At 45.9% G+C, this 13,235-nt stretch overlaps 1 protein-coding gene across 1 annotated transcript in view; it reads right to left on the reverse strand.

The window, feature by feature from the left end:
• Positions 1-13,235, reverse strand: part of OSBP (oxysterol binding protein) — a 34,011-nt gene that overhangs the window by 17,541 nt on the left and 3,235 nt on the right. The window contains exons 2-7 of the mRNA XM_032414226.1: positions 11,329-11,537; positions 8,775-9,025; positions 4,149-4,347; positions 3,802-3,904; positions 3,422-3,476; positions 3,109-3,240 (exon numbers count right to left, since the gene is read on the reverse strand). Coding sequence (XP_032270117.1) covers positions 3,109-3,240; positions 3,422-3,476; positions 3,802-3,904; positions 4,149-4,347; positions 8,775-9,025; positions 11,329-11,537 — 949 coding nt within the window. The remainder of the gene's footprint in view (positions 1-3,108; positions 3,241-3,421; positions 3,477-3,801; positions 3,905-4,148; positions 4,348-8,774; positions 9,026-11,328; positions 11,538-13,235) is intronic.

Below are 13,235 nucleotides of genomic sequence, written 5' to 3' on the forward strand. Positions count from 1 at the left end.
AGTAGGATCTTGAAGAAATCAGTGCCTCAAGTAAAACAGGGCACCACATTCCAAAACCATCTTCTTGACGCTGAGAGACACTTACAGAAAAATAGAAGAAAAAATGCACACTGAGGGGTAATGGACTAACAGAGCTCAAATCCTCAAGAGTCTTTTTTACAGAAGGTATTTAGAAACTACGCCAATAAAATCTCCTTGGCAGAATTTCAGGCAACACAAAGTAACGCTTCCACGCATGTTGAGGGACACCGGACGAGCAGTGCGCTCCGCTGGTGGCTACAAGACATATGGGCACAGCCTTAGGCATCCGTAAGCCCTCGCTGCTCTTCACACACATGCAGCCCTGGCCCCCAACCACTGTTCCAGGAACCAGAGTTTCTTTAAGGCGCCAAGTTTTTCATATTGGTCATTTTATCAGCCAGAGGCCCAACAGGGAAACAAATGAACCTGCGAATTTAAAGCAGAAGGTAGGAGGGAATTCATTACACGGCTGATGGAGATCACAACAGCTGGAGGAACAAAGAGAAGCAGCGGCAGAACTATGGCCCAGAGGCCAGAGGCTCCCAGCAGAAGCTGAAGCCTCACGGGCCCCGTCCGGTGGAAACCAGAGCCACACAGCCACCGTTAAAGCACTGCCCAGGAGAATGCACGGCCGGGGTCCCTCCCTTCTCCAACCCGCCCCCCCCCCCCCCCCCCCCCCCGCCACCAACTCCTACTGGTGCCTTGCACTGGTGAAGCGCAGCTGGCTGCCAAGGCACAGAACCCGAGAAACAGCCTGGAGGACCCAGCTCTCCTGTGACGCCCCACGGTGCAGGCAGAGGGCGAGGACTAGAGCTTTGGGCAAACAGCCACAGGACTGCACACCCCTAGTGTAAAGGTCAACAAGGAACTAATGGTAAAGGAGAGAGAGAGGTCACCTAGACTCGGAAGTTATTTCTAAGTAGGAACTGCATTTCTGAGGCTGCAATGACCCGCCTTTCCAGCCGTCCTTCCCACTACTTTCTGCAAGGCACCAGGAAAGTGGGGCTTCTTTTCAGACCCCCCAGTAAACCAACTATATTGTGTGTCTCCACGGTGCTAACTCGTGGCCTTTTCTTGTCTGGACGTCCACGCTTTTCTGACAAAAATCCTACACACTTACATATAAATCAACTTGTTTTCTAAGACCCAGTTAATTACTTCAACAATTGCTAACTGGTCTACCTGTGCCAGGCACTGTCTCAGCATCCAAGCTCTGAAGACCAGTGAGACACCGTCTCTACCCATAAGGAACGCAGTCTGTGGAGAAGCAGAAGCCACACGCTGCTTCCTGAGACCCAAGAGGGGAGGAGAATACTTTCTGTATTTTTCTATGCTACCCCCACTCTCCATTCTTCCCTTCTTCTGCAAGACATAGAACCCCCCAATGTTTAACTAGGCCACCCCACTGAAAGTAGGAGACTTTCTTGCCAGCTGTGGCCATATAACTAAGTTCTGGCCAAAGAGACTGAAGTGAAACTAGTTTATGCAATTTCTAGGAAGCACTCTTAACAGGCAGGGCATGGCCTTCTCGTTCCTTCTTCCTGCTGACTGGAATGAGACCCTGATGGTCCCAGCCGGAGCGGCCACTTCAGACCTAGGAACTGAGGCCACAGGTAGGAGAGCAACAGGATAGAAAGAAGCGTGGTCCTGACAGCGTGGAGTATGGTACCAGCCCTGGATCCCCTAGCTCCAGACTTTAACAGGAGAATGAGTTAAGCTAATATTTGTTTAAGGTAGGAGTTGGCTAGCTTTTTCTGTAAAAGGTTAGACAGTAAATATTTATATGGCCCTCAAAGCCTGAATATTCCCTATCGCACACGACACTGCCATACGGTCTCGGTCACAGCTGCTCGACACTGCCGCCGAAGGACGAAAGCAGCCACGGACAGTACACGCGTGAACCAGCATCACTGTGGTCCAATAAAACTCACGGGACGCTAACATCTCAATTTTATGTAATTTTCACGTCACGAAATATTATCCTCTTTTTTATTCTTTTGAAATATTTAAAAACATAAAAACTATTCTTAGCTTGCAGGCTGCATAGATGGCAGCCAGATTTGGCCTTGAGGCCCACAGTTTCCTGACCCTGGGTTTAGACAAACAGATTTGGGATTTGTTTCGTCACTGATACACTGGTGCAACACCAGGCAGAGAGCAGGCACTCAGTAAATGCTTGTGTAATGACTGAGCAATGGAACCTGCTGGAACACAAGGGAGAGCCATCTCACCCTGACCGGATGCATGGGTGAAAGCTTGCTCCCGGACATAATGCTAAAGCTGAATCCTCAAGGCGATCAGCCACGGGAAAAGAAAAGTAGCATGGGTGCGTGGGGAGCTGATGAAAGTTGGGGTAGAAAGAGCAGTCTGTGCAAATGCCCTGCGGGGGAGAAACCAAGATGCCTCTGCAAACCTGAAGGTAACTCTGAAGGACTCGATCACCAGTGTGGGTGGAGCCTGGCCCAGGGGAGGAAGAATCAGGCCCACTAAGGAATCTGGACTACCCTCAAAGCCAAAAAGGATCCAGTTAAAGATTTTAGGCTAAGGAGTGACAGGACTACATCTGTAATTTTAAAAAGGTCATTCTGGCTACAGTGTGGACAGACTGGAGGAGGGAAGACTCGGGAGACACAGAGGTCAGCCCAAACACCGACTTCACCATGGAGAGGGTCCTCATCTTCCCAGACGGAATGGACTGTTTTTGTTCTGCGCTCCCCAAGCCTGTGTATGGCTAGTACTTCCCGTAACACTACCATGGAGACTAAAATTTTCTACCTGTTTTCATGTCTGTCTCTTTTAAACTACATGCTTTTTGAAAACAGAAACTCCGCTCTGTTTATCTGTGCATGCCCCCAGCACGTCGCGCTTAGGAATCTGCTCATAAATGTCACTAAACAAATGCATCTGATTCGAAGTGATCCGGAAACACACCAGATCTACAGACTACATTAAAGCAGCTAATTTTTTAAGGGACAGTTTATGACTATAAGGGTAACAAAGACCACGTCACACATGAACTGCCTCTCGAGCGCATGGGGCTGTCCCGAGAGGCCCCCCTGGCAGAGCCCAGGTGTGCAAGAGCCTCACCGGCATGGGGATCTTTGAGAGTTCTTTTCCAATGCAGTTCTTCATGATGCTCCATAAATTGAGGCTGTAGTTTGGCTTGTATGGTATTCTAGTTCTCTTTTCCTTCTTGGTCTCTTCCAGCTGATGCTTGTACTAAGGGCAAAAACAAAGGCATTTAATCACCCACAAAGAACAGAAAACCCGGTATTTATAAGCTTCCCTTCCCCCATATTAAAAAAGAATCAGTATTTTCTGTTTCTCATAGGGCTTTACAGGCAAATCCTTGGGAATCATGCCCACATCCCTCACCCGATGGCTCCCAAATGAGTGTTACCTGTTCGTCCAGGCTGATGTCACTGCTGGCCCCGCTGATGTTGCTGCCAGTCCGTCTACACAGGTGGGAAACATGTGAGAATCAGAACAAGGGTCAACAACCAGAGTCTGGTCCGCGCCAGGTCTCTACAAAGCGGAATGCAAAGCACGCCGCACAAACTTAGTAACGGGTGACCGAAGGACAACACTTAGATTAGAATATGCATGAATTTAAACATCTCTGGAGGTTGTTCATGGAAAAAAGTTGAGGGTTTTCCATTCATTTAAGGAAAAGAGTCCAGATCTGAGTTAACATCGACAAGTTCGATAGTCCTACTGAAACATTTCTCAACTCTGAAGGTCGGATGTGTTCATTTCGGGGGGGAGTCAAGGACAACTTACTTGTGGCCCAAATTCTCGGGCATGGTGATGATCTCAGGAGCATCAAAAAACTCATTCTCATCATCTTCATCACTCATGTCTCCTTTGCCAGAGCAGCACTGATCTGTGAGGAGAAGGCCATTCGTTTACTTTGGCTCAATTGACCAAAACCCGGCCCAGCAGGGTCTTGACCACACTAACTACGAACAGGGCAACACTTGATAGAGAGCAGCAGAAGAGCCAAGTGAACAGCTCCAATTCCCTGGCCCAGGAGTCACTGACCCTGGAGAGTCTGCAGGTCTGCTATCAATGGCAGAAAACCACCTGGCTCCTATCGGAACAGGCCACCCAAGAGCCCAGCGACTTACCTTTTCCAGAACCAGCAGTGCCCGGAGTGCGCGCTGGCAGCACCGTGGCCCCCCGGAAGGCCCTCTCCAGGTGGTTATGCTGCTTCGCCAGCTGCTCCAGGGTCTCCTCCAGCCGGATGCGCTGGTCTCTCTCATACTGAAGGGACTTCTGCCACTTTTTACTGTGGGTCTGGGCTAACATGAGGAAATCTCTGCAGGCCTGGACGGAGAAGGAGTTATGCTCAGCTCAACTAGTCAGAGCTTTCCCTCAGGCCTCTGTAAGCCCATGAAGTAACCATATTCTAGGAACTTTAGCAAATTACAGCGAAAGACTCCTTTTTATTCCACGGTATCAGGGACAGCCAGCTCCGTGATGCAATCAAGGTCAATCCCAGAAAAAAAACTGAACATGGTTGTTACGGTTCCTTTATATATTCCTGGTCATGAGGACTAAACAAATGCCAAGTGAGCAATAAACCTAGGCAAGGTATTTGTGGCAACATCGCCAGGGGCAACTATGTGAACTGAACCAAAAGAAGCAATCTATTGACTAAAAGAAAGATGAGGACAAGCAGAGGATAACTGCTTTCAATACATTCCCGACCACACTCAGGTCACCTAAAGCTGAGGAATTCAGACGCTGAGAAAAGGGAGTCTGTCCTGAATTAGATCAAAATGGGGAAAAGTAACTGGTTTTTATCTTGGTCACGAAGAGAAACAACTGACCTTAAAAACTACAAGCCTACGTGGGCATGAAGGGATCTACAGGCAAAACACAGACCTGATCATATTAGCCCCTTCACTGGCTCCCCTATTGGGCTGACCGTCAAGGGCCCTTCAGGTGTGGCCACCACCTGCCTTGTAGCCTCCTCCCCTCCTCTTTGTTCTTTAAGATCTGTGGCAAATGTTACTTCTGTGATGATTTCGTAAGCAGCCAATCTCTCCTCTGCATTTCCATAGCACTATGCACACACTTCTGTTTTATACCATCCACAGTGGTATTGTGACTGATTTTCTGTCTCTCTAGGTGGATTATGAGCAACCCAAAGACACCATTTATACCTTATTTATATACATATCTCCAGCTCCTAACTTAGTTGCTTTGTACATTGTAGGAGCCCGATAAAGTTTGCTTAATAAATAATGAAGGCAGGAAGCAATGTAAGCTTAAAAGTCTATGCCCTGTTATGGAGAAAATAAAAGGTAAACGGAGTATCTACTCCCATGGTTTCAACCTTTGCCTACAAGCTAATGCCCATGAAATCAGTAATTCCAGCTCTGTATTCATGGAGACAGGATATCCAATTGTCTATCCAATGGTTCAAAGTAATCTCAACATCATCGGGTCCCAGAGTGAACTCACCACATTCCCGTTCTGACTGCTTCTCCACGCCAAGAACAGTACCAGGGCCCTTCCCCCTGCCCAAGCCAGGAAACTAGGAGGCACCTTTGATTCTTAATTTTTCTTCCCTCCCCACTTCTGATTATCAAGTCCTATCGAATCTTCTTTAATATTTCTGGGATCTGTGTACACATCTTTCCATCCTCCATACTCAGAGGCGTTCCATTGTTGGGGCTCTAATCGCAGCTCCATCCCACTACCTAGCTATGGAATTTGGGGCAAGTCATTTAACCTATCTGTGCCTCATATGCAAACAAAGAACAACCACAGCAACTCTCTCAAAGAGTTGTCGCTTTACATAGAAAGCATTTAGAAGTCTGAGGCTCACGGTAAGCGTTCAATAAGGTGTTAGCTATTACAGTTAAGCCTGCAACAAAATCGGTCTTATCCTCTCCTAATCCACTCCACCAAGCCCACTTAGTAGGATCTGCACCCCGTCCCCTCCCCCACACCTAATCCCCGGCCACTTCCTCGTTCTAACAGTCAATTAGTAGTTTACAGACTCAGAGAGAGGGAAGGGATCCCCATAAGCCACAGCTGTACCTAGATCAGTTCCTCTCCCTCACTTCTTTTAAGAATACTGGTCATAACTAAAGTTCAGTGAAAGGCAATTATATGTCAGGCACTTCGCTGAACGCTTTACATTAATTATCTAATAGAAGCCTTTCAACAATCCTTTCAGCAGCTACTAGTTTCATCACCATTTGCAGAAAAGGAACTGAGTTCACAGAGGAAGCAGGTTATGTAGATCGCTAAGGCAGCTGGACTTCAGGCCCCCAAGCTGTCTACTGCCTTTTTTCGTAGGAAGAGTCTCTCTGGTCTTTCAGAACTTAGTTGAGGAGTCACCTTCTCTAATCTTCCCGGTCTGAGCTAAACACCTCCAATATCCTATATACACCATAGCACCCTGTGTTCCTTTCTATCATGACACCTAGCACACTCTATAATGATCCGTTTACTTCTCTGTCCCCTCACTAGAGAATAATCTCCCTGAGGGCAGGGACCATATCCACATCTGTTTTACATCCCCTAGCACAGTGCCTAGAACACAGATGGTGCTCAACAGATGTTTCCTGAATAAGCTAATGGATACACTAACAGTACCAAATGTATTTCCCAGGTTCAATTCACTTTGGTAGAAAGAAGAGCTATGTCCTAAGCAATCAAGAAATTGAGTGAAATGTATTCTTCCTTTGATAAAACTTTGCCTGTTTTGAGATGTAAAGTCAGCATGTTAATTTTAAGGCCTTGCCACTATCACCTAAAAGATACCAAGGAAAAAATGCAAGGATAAAAAAACCCATTTCAAGCAACAACCAGCTATGAAGGGGGCACAGGCAGTACACTGGGGAGAAGAGAATGAAAAACAGCACTTACCTCTGATCGCCAAAGGTCATTCCCTTTGACACAAACTCTGAACATTTACAACTTGGGGAAGAAGAACTGCCCCAACGAACAAAGATGGGCATTTCTTTCAAAAGAAAAATCCAAACTAAGTTTCAGTTTTATAGAAAATTTTTTTTTTTTTTTTTTTTTAAGATTTTATTTATTTTATTTGAGAGAGAGAGAATGAGAGACAGAGAGCATGAGAGGGAAGAGGGTCAGAGGGAGAAGCAGACCCCCCGCTGAGCAGGGAGCCCGACGTGGGACTCGATCCCGGGACTCCAGGATCATGACCTGAGCCGAAGGCAGTCGCTTAACCAACTGAGCCACCCAGGCGCCCAGTTTTATAGAAAATTTTTTAACCAAGAGGTGTTTAATTTAATTTTTCACATCAGAGGAGAAAAAAACCTGCCATGGAGCAGGGATAAAAGGCCACATTCACTGTCAGGAGACTGTTGTGTCCTGTTCCATTTAAGAAGTATATTTATTGGTGAATTGACCTGTATGATTTATGAGGTTTTCCTGATCATAAGAGGACCTGAAAAACAGGCACACAGTCACTAAGAAGTGGGACAGTTTGGAACAAGAGCATACGATTAGACATTAGAACCACAAGCATTCGTGCTGATGGGCAGAATGGGCTTGGGAGACAGCTGATCTTCCTGCAGTCCTTAAGTGGACAAAAATAATCAGCCTCTTCTACGTGGTGTGTGAATCAGAGCACTGAAGAAAATGTTCAGCATTTCAGAAAATGATATGAAAATCAAGGTTATCACAACTTTCTATGGAGTAACAAAGGGGTTTTAAGTGAGAAAAACTAAAATTTCCCCTGGGCACAAGAAAAGACCTTTGATCTCTAGAAGCCATGTGAAGTAAACTAGTTCTAAGCAAATGTCTTAGTATCACTCCCTGAACAAGGGAAAATCTGGCCCTAGTGAGGTAATTTCATCCCATTTAATTGGACAGGGGCAAAACCGGCATAAGCCCTTTCTTAGAATACTCTTTTCACTTGCCTTAGGACACATCCTCTGGTGTTCTTCTGTGCAAGTGAACTGAAACAACGCACCAGGTGAGAATCAGTCACCGACAGAGGAGCAACAGTGCCATTTAAACCATGTATTCATTTCACACCTATCACCCAGTATCTGAAATACATCCCAACGCCCGCCATGCTCTGAGTTTACCTAGAGCCCTGCACCCAAGCAGCTGAAGTATTCCACACAGCCACCCGAGGCTGGAGTCATAATAAAACAGAAGCATTGGTCCCTTCTATTTTTAAAGCAAAGTATCCAAATTTGAGTATTTTTGTCTTATCACCCAGAATTAGCCCCGGAATCAAGGACTACAGATGGGACTAACTAGTATTATAAAGTTCTCATTAGTACCTGGCCGGCCCCCACTTACCACACTGTAGGCCAGAACGCACTAGCAAAGTACGGTAAGACTCCCAACTTGAAGCTCACACACGACAGTGGAAGGGACCCATGGAGACCACTCCAATCCAACAGATCAAGTTAGATAAAAACAAATTAACAAAACCGCAACCCAGAGAGGTTAAGGGACTCAACTAACATCACCATCGGATGTCCTGCCGGCTGCAGAAGCAAAGCTGGGCCTCTGGCGTCCTAACGAAGTCCCAGGTTGGAGAGGACTGTGTGAGCAGAGCATGAAAGTCATTGCATCTGTGCGGTCTGTTCTCTTTCATGCAACGAATAATGTAACTTAAATCCCCTGAGCAGTGAAGCAGGACCTACTGTTCCCTGCTTTATCAATTACAATTTGCCCCGGCACAGCACGTGGGGAGAACTGCATTCTGAAGAGGGAGAGAGTGAAAAGGCGACCCGGGCACCGGCTGCACTCACATTGATCATGGCATTGGATGTTATCCTAAAGAGCGTGGCCCGTTCATTGACCTGCTTGATCTTCTCGTTGCTCTCGGCGGGCAGCCGCAGGGCCTCCAGCTCGCTGAGGGAGCGCTGCAGCGCCGTGCCGTGCTTGGCTATCAGGTCGTTGCACGTGCTCAGGTCCTCCACTTTGCTGGACAGCGTCCGCAGGGTATTCTGCAGCTCCGTCTTGTCCGTTTGTGAGACAGACTCTTCATCTCCTGACTCATCTGTAGGAGCCAAAAGGTGAGTTATAGGACTCCAGTTATGTGACTCCAGAGCTGAGAGTCGGAACCCCACCAACTCTGTCCGCAACGAAACCAGCTGTGCTTTCGGACCAACTGAGAGCTTGCCATTACCAGACCACTGGGCTCTGATGTGGTCCACAGCCCACCTGTACCACAAACACCTGGGTGGTTCTTCCTTTTTCTCCCGCTGGGGCACACGCCAATGAGCATTTATTTTGCCCATGCTTTTCTTTTTTCTCCCAGTTTTATTGAGTCATCACTGACATACAGCACATATATGTAACATAGAGCACTGTATGAGCATAATGATTTGACTTACACATATTGACAAATGATTATCACAGTAAATTTAGTTAGCATCCATCATCTCATATAGACACACAAAAAAAGGAAAAAAAGTTTTTTTTCCTAGTGATGAGAACTTCTAGGATGTACTCTCTTAGCAATTATCAAATATACCATATAGTGTTAACTATAGTCATCATTTAGGGGCGCCTGGGTGGCTCACTCAGTTAAGCATCTGCCTTTTGCTCAGGTTATGATCCCTGGGTCCTGGGATCGAGCCCCGCATCAAGCTCCCTGCTCCGTAGGGTGTCTGCTTCTCCCTCTCCCTGCCGCTCCCCCTGCTTATGCTCACTCTCTCTCTCTCTCTCTGTTAAATAAATAAATAAAATCTTAAAAAAAAAAAAACAAACCAAAAAACTAGTCATCATGTTGTATGTCACATCCCCAGTATTTATTTATCTTATAACTAAAAGTCTGTACCTTTTGTCCACCTACATTCAATTTCCCCTCCCCCACCCCTAGGCTTCTTCTTAAAGGCGCCAACACTCTGGCCCCACCCCAGAAATTGATTTGGCTGGTGTGAGGCAAGGCCCAGGAACCTGAATTTTGAATAAGCTGCCCAGACCATTCTGATGCACTCTGAAGTTTGAGAATCAATGATCCCCGGAAGATAGGATGGAGAAGCTAAATATCTCCTGGGATTGGGAATGAATTGTTGAGCCTTGTAACTCCAGCTTGAGGGTTCCACTCCAGTCCAAGCTGATCATTACTATAAATCCACCATTATCCATTGGGTGATGGGTGAGCCCTGTATGAAATGGGTTGAGAATTGCACTCTGGTTCTTTGTAAGCAATATCCACATCACCAAAAGACTCATTAATTTACCTTTTCCAAAGGAGAGCTCAGGAAGTTTGTGATGAACTCATCTGACACTAAAGCCACCCCTGCACTGAAATGACCCTCCAACAGTAGGTCAAATAGAGAGCCATGTTGTACCTCTCGCTATCAGTTCTGTACCCAACACTCTGCAACTGCAAAATGCTTTTCTAGCAATGTCACTTCCTTTGGGGGGCTAACATCAGCACTAAAATCAAAACAAAAGAAATAAGGAAAGACCTCCCCTATCTGCTAGCCCGAGAGGCAGGACTGAAGTCAAAATATAACCTGTTACGAAAAAACTTACAAAGCGGTAAATTTCCTTCCACTGTTTAATAGATATAACACAGTGTGGGAAATGACAGGGGATAAAAAAACAAGAGATGAACAAAAGCCAGCAGGTGACCATCTTGGTCAGTTCTGAGTGGACAAGCTCAGTGTGATTAAACTATCAACAAGGGGGGCGGGCAGAGGAAATACCACCATTTTCCTTGAAGAAAAATCGAAACATGTGTAGACCACTCTTTTTAGTGAAACTAAGGTAGCAAACTGAAGATTTTCCATAGGAAGTATCCCATATAATGTGTCTTGCAATCTATAAAGACTGTTTCAACTCAGAAGATACTTAAGTAAGAAAATGCCAGGAGAAAAAGAAAAAAAATAAAGATAGAATCTAACCGTGAGTTGTAATTATCTTAAGACAGACCTAGCAATAAAATATTTCTTTCCCCAAATTTTAAGGTAGTCAAATGGCATTAAAAGCCAAAACGACAACCGTTATGCTTCTAGGACAGAGTTTCTCCGCCTCGGTACTACTGACATTTGGGCCCAGTTAACTCCTCTTTGTGAGGGCTGTTCTGTGCAGCCTCCCCGGCCTCTCCTCACTGGATGCCCATAGTACCAGCATCCCTCAGCTAGGACCACAGAAACATCTCCAGACACTGCCTGATGACCCCCGCAGGGCAGAACTGCGCCCAGATGAAAACCGCCATTCCGGGAGAAGTACCGCATGAGGAGGAGATGCCTGAGTCAGTCAGATGGGTGATAATTAATGGACAGTGAGGTACAAAATAAGGTGGGGCACACAGGTAGCTCCCCAGACGTGGTGTTCTCTGCTCCCTACCCGATTCTGCCAGCATCTTCACAGCCTTCGCCTTGGCCAGCTCCAGGGCCGTCACCCAGCGCTGCCGCTCCACTTCTGAGCTCGCCTTCAGATGGTAGGTCTGAGCGCCGCCGTTGGAGATGATGAAGTTGCAGGAGTCCTCCACGGTGATGTTGGCCGTGGCGAGGTTGATGGTACCACGGCAAGTGTGTCTCATTTCTGCCTTTGACCTGCAATTATGAGACAAAGACCAGCTAAGTAGAAAGTGGATGGGTGGTTTATCCTTCACCGCCTTCCTTGTCTTCTCATAGCTCTAAGCTTTTTGAACATGCGGCAGCCTTAGGAAATAGCAAGTTCTACTATTTCCCTTACACAGTTCCCTAAGATTCCAGAAACAATCAGTAGGGATTTCCTTTCACAGTCATTAAGTGGTATTACTGAGTCAGACTGTATTGCTCTGCTGTTTTAGAAACAGCCTTCATGGAAGTATAACAACATACAATGTTAATTCAGCAATTTTAAGTGTATAATGCAGTGAGTTTTGACAAATATATACAATTGTGTAACCACCTCCACAATCAAAATGTAGAACATGTCCATCACACCAAAAAAAGTTCCCTCATTACCCTTTTGTAGTCAGGAATTATTTCTTATTTAGCAAGTTACAATTTTAAAATAGTGATTTATGGGGCGCCTGGGTGGCTCAGATGGTTAAGCATCTGCCTTCAGCTCAGGTCATGATCTCTAGTTCCTGGGATCAAGTACCACGTCGGGTTCCCAGCTCAGCAGGGAGTCTGTTTCTCCCTCTCCCTCTCCCCCTGTTTGTGCTCTCTCTCTCAAATGAATAAGCAAAATCTTAAAAAAAATAAAATAAAATAGTGACTTATAAACTCACACAACAAATTTTTTTAACACTCTCACTCCCTCAGAGAAAGAATAGCTCCATTTCACATATACTGAACAACCCCCCTCCCTAACCTCAACTCAGCCCAAATGAGAATTGTCATACTACGCTTAGAATTATATTGCATCAGTGTAAGGCACGCTGAGATGCTTAGGGTATTAAATATTGACTACAGCTCAAATGATATGAAAGAGGAATAACTAGCTTTCTGTGGGAGTAAAGAAAGAATAATCATAAAAGAATCACCAAGTATATAATCTTTTGGGAATATGCTCTTTCCAAGGATCCACTGACTTCTATTGGTAGGAACTCCTAAGCCATCCTATTAATAGCTAGGAAAGATTCAGCAAATCTGTTCTCAGAGGATTGGGTGTAAAAATTTTCCCCATCTCTACTGACAGTTCTATTAATAGACTAACTTTTGAACTTTACATCACTACCTGGTGACAACAAGCTCCTTCACAGAAAATACCAAGCTGCTAGCACAATTGTGTATACCTTGCAAACTGAGCTAATTTCCCCACCGCCCGTTGGGTTATGCCCAGAGACCTGCATGTTGAGACCACAGTTTTCCCTGACCAACTTGGAACATAAAGAGGTCGAAGTCCTTTGCCAACTGCCACAGTGCAGAGCGGAGCCATTTCCCTTTCACTGGAGTCAAGCAGCCCCATACACCTGGCACGTCCAGAATTCCTGCGTGCTAGAAACGACACACACCCCATCTCCAGAAACTAAGACTTGGTATGTTTGAGAAAGTCTGTTTACTGTGCTTAGGAAGACAGATTTGCTATTGTTCAGTGTGTCACATGAAACTGGTTTTTCCTCCTCAAATGCACAAATGAGCAGTATGGGATGGCCAAGGGGGTCTCAATGGCCTGGGCCATTTTCCATTCCCTGCACCTGCCACACTGTAATGTGAATCTCTGTTTTTTCTATTCTTACCTCCCCTCCCCCCACCCCTAAGCTTCAGTTACATTATGAATAATGCAGGCTGAATTTCAGACCCACAGCTGACAGGCCAGCT

The sequence above is a fragment of the Phoca vitulina genome, unplaced genomic scaffold (genome assembly GCF_004348235.1).
Source record: "Phoca vitulina isolate PV1807 unplaced genomic scaffold, GSC_HSeal_1.0 scaffold16, whole genome shotgun sequence".
Taxonomy (NCBI): Eukaryota; Metazoa; Chordata; class Mammalia; order Carnivora; family Phocidae; genus Phoca; species Phoca vitulina.